The sequence below is a fragment of the Vespa velutina genome, chromosome 3, assembly GCF_912470025.1.
Source record: "Vespa velutina chromosome 3, iVesVel2.1, whole genome shotgun sequence".
Lineage (NCBI taxonomy): Eukaryota > Metazoa > Arthropoda > Insecta > Hymenoptera > Vespidae > Vespa > Vespa velutina.
Genome location: NC_062190.1, coordinates 2,980,859 through 2,988,358, shown reverse-complemented (window position 1 = coordinate 2,988,358; position 7,500 = coordinate 2,980,859). Strand labels below are relative to the sequence as shown.

General features: G+C 39.4%; 1 protein-coding gene across 2 annotated transcripts in view; it reads left to right on the top strand.

Moving 5' to 3' along the window:
* Window positions 1–1,732: 1,732 nt before the first annotated feature.
* The window catches only part of LOC124947871 (brain-specific homeobox protein homolog), an 8,913-nt gene continuing 3,145 nt past the window's right edge, over window positions 1,733–7,500 (top strand). The window contains exons 1-4 of one of the 2 annotated variants that reach the window (XM_047490589.1): window positions 1,733–2,180; window positions 2,486–3,046; window positions 3,182–3,434; window positions 5,544–7,500. The exon at window positions 5,544–7,500 is cut by the window's right edge and continues 3,145 nt beyond it. In XM_047490589.1, coding sequence (XP_047346545.1) covers window positions 2,705–3,046; window positions 3,182–3,434; window positions 5,544–5,827 — 879 coding nt within the window. In that variant the 5' untranslated portion in view covers window positions 1,733–2,180; window positions 2,486–2,704 and the 3' untranslated portion in view covers window positions 5,828–7,500. Of the gene's footprint in view, window positions 2,238–2,411; window positions 3,047–3,181; window positions 3,435–5,543 lie in introns of both variants that reach the window. The other variant, XM_047490588.1, reaches the window with a different exon arrangement.

The window sequence follows — 7,500 nt, the reverse complement described above, 5'->3', positions numbered from 1 at the left end:
CTCTCTTTCTATCTCTCTCAAACACGTTGACAGAAACCTTAGACAATGCACAATCCCTGCGTCCATTCTCACTTTTGCTACGTGGCCCAAAATAAACTTTTCGATGGGCAGAAATTGTACCATAACTTCCTCCCTCTTTCTCTCTCTTTCACACACACTCTTTTTCACTCTCACTCACTTTCTGTCTCTCTCTTTTTCTCTTTCACACACACTCTTTCTCACCCTCATTCACTCTCTCTCTCTTTTTCTCTCTCTTTCTCTCTCTCTCTCTCTCTTTCTCTTTCTTTCTTTCACTCTTTCCTTTTTTATTTACATCATTCATAAACCTATTTCTTTTTTCTCTCTCTCATACATCATAAAACGTCGAAAGCCGCTTCTCGATGTTTTCATCCCAACGAGCTCGTGATAACGTCCCAGGAGACTTGTTAAAGGGAAGTACGACGTCGGACGATCCTACAACCACTATGATGTTGAGCCGTGAATTCGGCAAGTTTTAATACGAGGCTTTTGAAGGGTCACCGATCGATCGTTTATCGTGGTAATTAGCAACGTCATTTTCCTCGGTTCGTTAAGTAGACATTAGCGTATGTAGTCGTTGATCGAAAAGATGTATGAAATTTATTTTTCTTTCTTTTTCTTTTCTTTTTTTGTTAAATTATACATCGGACGTAAGTACTTACACGCTTTTTTTTCTTTTTTTATCATAAATAGATGAATCCTACGAATTCTGAAATATGATTTTATTATGAAATTTATAATATTATCTATCTATTGATTTTCTTATCGAATATTATTGACTACTGGTGTACAGTTATATTCGAGAAGATTCGATAAAAAATCAAGTAGAAAAGCTTTGATCCTTTGTGTGTTAGCGCGCGCGCGCGCACCCTGTGCGTTGCTCGCCGTTCGAAAAGCACCGTATATACCACCGAGGATAAGTAATTTAATCTCGTGCTTCTGTTCGTCCACGCGTCCGTATCCCTCTCTCGTATCAAATCTTCGATACAGAGAGTCTATCGACTCGGTCTACGTGCTTTTGCGAATATTCACTCAAAGTTAACGCGTTGAAACAGATATTTTATTCCATTGGTATCACATTTCCCTGTTAAAAGTATCAGATTCATAAGATCAGAAAAAATATTCTCAAATCAGACTAATCTCAAACATAATCGATTAACCTTAATAGTAACACTGTATATCTGATATCAGAAATAAGAAGCTCTTTATAAAAGATCTTTGAAGAAAAGTGAATGCATCACTGATTCAAGATGGCATTCCTAAAGCAAAATTCAATGTAACTCTGAGAAACGACGATCGTATTCGAAAGCTAGCATTCGTGTAACCTTCTCACCGTGTCCTTCCTTAACGTAAATGCGTGTTTGTGAATATATAAACACATGGAAAGGATATCCATCTCTTGCGGATGGAGTAGGACACAAGAAGAAGATAGAAAAAGAAAGAGAGAGATAGAAAGGGATGGATAGATAGATGGAGGAGAAGGCAAACAGGATGTAGGAGAATCAAGAATAAACGGAAGAAAAAGAAGTCAAGCTGAAGGTGGAACGACGCGAAGAACGGCTTTGGGGTTGGGAGTTACAGAGGAAGGACTGGAATGTCTTCGATCTTCCATCTCTCTTTCTCTCTCTCTCTCTCTCTCTCTCACTCACTCACTCACTCACTCTTTCTATGCATCTGTAGAAGCCTCTGATATATACATCGGTAGGTTATAGAGAAGACTAGAGGGATGATTCGCGACGCGAGAGCGTGTCCATGACAACGTTGAATGTTGGTCACGCCCTAATGCTTCATTGGGACCAACCCCAGCGTCATGAAGCGTCGCGACGCCAACCAATACGATCGTGCGTCGTTCCGGGAGGCCGAGTTTCCTCCATGCGAGGGAGCCCGCGCGTCACCAAAAGCTGCTTTTCTTTGGTAGGGGGCTAGAACGATATCGGGTCTCGAATCTCCTTGGATATCACGCACCGATACTCCCTAAACGACGACAAACCCTGCTGCCTCTCCGCCGGCTGGTCTTTCCACTAGTTTTCATTGCGATATATCGAACGAGGAAATCATCGGTTCGTTTTAATTAATCGACTTCGAGGTTACACGATTTCGTCTCTTGTCAGAGAAACGGGCATACCTGTTTACCAGTTGTCTTGTGGTTATTTCATCAGAAAGTAATTGTATTGCAGTTACATTCTTGGAGTTTGAAGAAAGACGTTGAACTTCTTTGGGTATTTCTTTTTTTCTTTTATTTTTTTTTTTATTCCTTTTTTCCGATGATTAAAGATCAAATTATTTGACATTGTCTTTTATTAATTAATTTCGATTCTTTTTTTTTTTTGATTCTTTTGGAACTCCATAAGATCGAGTGCGAGTTTCAATCTCTGGAATTATTATTTTTACAGAAAGTGATACTTGTTCCTTATTTTTTTGTTTCTTTTGGATTCGAAAAGTGTTGATATTGAGAAATTCTTTGAAGATTTATGCATTGAACAGAATCAGAGAAAGGATTGATGAAGATATACAGTGCTCGAGTGTGTTTTGAAGTGTTTGAAGCATCTCAAATATGACAGCAATGTGTAACTTTCAAATATTACAAGCGAGTAGGATGTAATTTATACTTGGGATAGATCGAATCACTATCTCAAGATTATTCAGGATTACATCTTTGAAATTCTTACGAAAAATAAACGGAAAAATGCAATCGACCTGTCAACAGCAAGCTCAAGCACATCCTGGTCAAAACGGTACCTCCGCAAGTCGGACATCCTTTCTGATCGAGGATATTCTCAGTCGTGGTAGCGTACCACCCCATACCCATCATCAGCTTCATCATCAACATCTTAGCTCGGCTCACGGCCAGCAGCATCAGCAATATCAACAATTCGCTAATTTATTACCTGGATACCCGTCGGCGCCACCCACAGCTGCATTTTTTCTGGGACCACTTTTTGGTAGCGCTGGTATGGGGGTTGGCGTGGTACCAGGGGTCAGTGAACTTGCGGCCTTAAAACATTGTCGACGACGAAAAGCACGAACGGTAAATGCACATTAATTTATAAGTTTTTGATTGTCTCGAAATTTGTATCAATACATTTTTGCTTTTTAATATATCTAATTGTTAATTGTTAATTGTGTTTTAATCTGATCAATGAACATTGATTTTCTTGATTAGGTGTTTAGCGATCAGCAGTTAGCTGGTTTGGAAGCCAGGTTCGAAGTTCAGAGGTATCTGAGCACACCGGAAAGAGTCGAACTAGCGGCAGCTTTGCATTTGTCCGAGACCCAAGTGAAGACATGGTTTCAAAATCGGAGAATGAAGCATAAGAAACAATTACGAAAGTTAAACACGAATTCGAATAGTAATGGGATTCAATCGTCTGGTCAACAGTGCGGTTCTCAATCCGGTTCAGTGACATCTCCAGCAGGTGAGCGATTAAATTTTTCATCTTCACTTTATTTTTCCCTATAAATCTTTCATATTAAGAAATGTTTAAATAAAAAATTTTTTTTGATGTAAAATTAGTTTTAATGTCATGTAATTAATTATTAATGCACGAAAATACCTCATAGTTTCTTTTATTTTCGTTATGCTGTATTTCATTTAAATACGTATACAAGAAAAAGTAAATCTAAGATATAATTTAATCATCATCGCCATTCTTCAAAAGCGACGATAATCGTGATTAAGTGAGATTTCGGTTAGATTTTTACCAAAGTAGTACGTCGGTTGCGGGCTAGCGCTATGATTACGATCGATTTGCCATTTACTTGGTCAGCTTTAGAATTTTAGCGCGTGTTAAATATTCCCGTGCGATCGTAATAATGGACCAGTATGACGATATAATGCAACCAAAATTCCACTGACAATAAATTACGCAAGTTCGGCTTAACTAACCAGACCATAACCCGGTGGGGGGCTTGCAGGAACTGTAATCATTAACTAGCGGTACCTAGATAATGATCGCCATCTATAGTAGAATTTCCCGCAATCGTGTATAGCTAACAATGTTACTACATGGAAATTATATTATACAAGACGAAAATTCAACGATGAAGTTACATGCACGCGGTAGAAACGATGACCGAGAGGAAGATACGTTAGAGGAAAGGGGAACGAATGTTGGTTAAACTGATATATCAATTTGGGAATTATAGCGTTGAAGTATTTCCTCGTTAGTAAGTATAGAATGTTTGCGAAACCGTTATGCTCGTTTCTATCTTTAACGAATTAATATCGGTTTTGTATAAAAAGGATAGATTTACATTCCATAGGAATACAGCAAAAAATTGAAGTCGATTCTAAAATTTTTGTTTAATCACACTTTCATAACTACGGTGTACTAATCGTCCGAGATAAGAAATTGTAAAAACGTCGTCGAAAAAATCCGTTTTATTCGATGACGAAAAGGATAACTAAAGTCCGTGGTAAATAATTTCTGATACCGATCGAGATTGCTCTTTTACTTCATCTCGGGGATCGCCTAATGAAATTGGGTCAGGTGTATGCCAGTACACAACTCAGACGACCGGTACTAGTCTTCAGTGGCGAACAATTGAGAGAATATAGGTCTGGTCGAGCACTTAGCTGATAATTGACTAATTTTCTCGAAGACCGAATCGAGGAACGACGAGAAAAGGGAGAGTGAGAGAGATGGTAGACGGTAGAAGGAAAATGGAAGAGAGGGAACCAGGACTTCTTAAAGTATCCGGTAGCGTCTTGAAGACGCTGAAGATGAGAAGGTAGACAAGACTTCTCTCTCTCTCTCTCTCTCTCTCTCTCTCTTTCTCTCTCTCTCTTTCTCTCTCTCACATATATACACATATACATTTCTATCCTCTCCCTTCTTCTTACTTGCTGCCCCCTTAGCTTGCTACCAAGGAGATGCCTCGATAACTTCGTTAGCCCTTCCTACTGAACGAGAAGCCATCTTGGCTAGCAAGACGGAGTAACTCGACGACTCAGAGGTTAGGACGGTGAGGATGCGGTGCCTCTCGATTTTAGAATCGTGCACTGAGTGCATAAAGCCTAGTATCTCTCTCTCACCCCTTCCCTCCTGTCCCCCTTCACTTCCCCCTCCGACCACCCTCAAAAGCGACGCAGTTACCTTCCCAATTGCCACGACAACGCCCGAATTCACCGTTATTGCTCGGATCACGACCCATCTTTCCCTTCGGTCTTCCCTCAGATTAACTCCGTCGCGTCTCTTTGAAACGGTGGATCGATGAATGATGTACATCCCTTTTAAAGATATCTAAAGCGCGTCTATTTCCATGTGGTACTTTGAATTGGAGAATAACAGTTAAAATTTAAACAAGAGGTTGTTTTAATTATCAAACGAAAGAAGTTAATATTAGATACTACAAATAATATGATCGATGCATTCTTAACATTTCGTCGTGTCATACTTGACACAAAAATTTAATTAATTATTTCATAATCATTTATCATCGTGTGACGATCATCGATAATTATATGTTATATAATAAAATAAAAATAATGTCTAATGATCAACCGATGTACTAATTATTAATAGAACGACCTGTGGACTTCTCGCTGAGCAGCGGCGGTGCTGGTGGTGGTCGAGAGTCTCGAGGAAGTAGCGATGCTGCTATGGACTCCGATGAAGATGAAATTGATATTCTTGGCGAAGACGAGGAACCTTCACCTTCGAGGAGCGTTGGAAGTTTACATCTGCCAAAACGTAGTTCTTCGACACCCTCCTTTCATCAAACAACGCATCCGCATCCGGTTACCCTATCGCATCAATCATCACACCAACAACATCAGCACGGCGTTCAACGTCAGCAGCATCGCTGAGAATTCAAGGACGAAAGATTCTCCTCGAGGAACACTATCTTCCAACTAGAGAACTCTTCTTCTTCTTCTTCTACTTCTTCCTCCTCTTCTTCTTATTCTTCTTCTACTTCAACATCTTCTTTCGATCCTTCAGCTTCTTCGTCCTAGCTCGAAGACGAAATGGTACCAACATCGAGAGAGAGAGAGAGAGAGAGAGAGAGAGAGAGAGAGAGAGAGAGAGAGAGAAAGAGAAAGAGAGAAAGAGAGAGAAAGAGAGAGAGAGAGAGAGAGAGAGAAAGAGAAAGAAAGAGAAAGAGAGAAAGAAAGAAAGAGAAAGAGAAAGAGAAAGAGAAAGAGAAAAAGAGTCTTTCTATGATGACGAACTTGATAATTTCGAGAGGGTAGTGTTTCTTCGAGGAAGTGAAATCGGTTCGAGACGTGCTATCGGAATCTTTCCGTTCGATATAATAATGCACGTAATAACAAAGCTGACCGTGTGCGCGAATATATCTGATAGAATTAATCGATCATTTTCGTAGCCGCAAGCATGAATTTACCTGAACCTTTCTCGAAATCAGTAGGAATAATCACGGATAGAATAATTAAAGTATTACGCGATCATTAACCGTTGTCGTCGCGCGGGTGAGGGTGAGAATGAAAGAATTTGTGCCATCTGGAAAGGAATTACGAAAGTGACCGGACACAATAGAGAGAGAAGTGTGTTCGGATAATGATAAAAGGCAACGGGTTTGATTTGGATTCAATGGGTGAGAAGTAAACGCTGGAAAATGACTCGCTGATCGAGCTTACGCGACACTTTTTATAGGCAAAGTGCAAGTAATAAAGCTAGTCTCTCGTGTCACTTTTTATAGCGAAGTGTAAAGTTAGCCTGCGGTTCTCGTTGGAATTAAAATGTCGTACTATGACGCTGATCCTGTGTCTTCATTTAATCATACCCAATCGTTAGTTATTATCATATTTTTATAATTCATTAAAATAACATTGTCACATATTATTTGAATTATTTTAATTGTTACCGTTTGCACGAAAGATTTAAACTTATTTGAAAAGACCCATTAATATTTCACGGTGTCTTAGGTGAGGAATGACGGAACATTAGCAACCTGCTAATTGCCTGACATTTCCTTCCTATCATTCAAGACATTTTCTAGCCTTAACGATTACAAGGCGAACGCAAATGACGCCACTACGTCGTAGTTCATAAAGTATCAAAGGAAATAAAATTAACGATAAGACGACGCAAGCCCATTTAATAAAAAAGGTGAGTGTGCATGGGTGTAGATTTAGCAGCTTAACAAAAGTCCAACGAAAAGGAGAGAGAGAGAGAGAGAGAGAGAGAAAGAGAGAAGGTGAGATAGAGAAAGAGCGAAAGAGAGGGGGAGAGAGAAAGAGAGGGGGAGAGAGAGAGAGTTGCGGTCTCGGAAAAGTTACTTTCTCGAGATTCTATTGGAAATCTAATTTACGGAGGACTCTCTCTTTCCCCCCCTCTCTCTCTCTCTCTCTCTTTGATGAAAGACACGTAGCGAAAGGAACCTTACCAACTTTTAGTCAGATTTTTAAATAATAAATTATCCTGTCAGAAATATTATCACCTTTCTTAATAGTTTTTCAATCATAAGATTTGCAAATGGTTTTCAAGAATCATTATAAAAATCATCATCGATACGAAAATA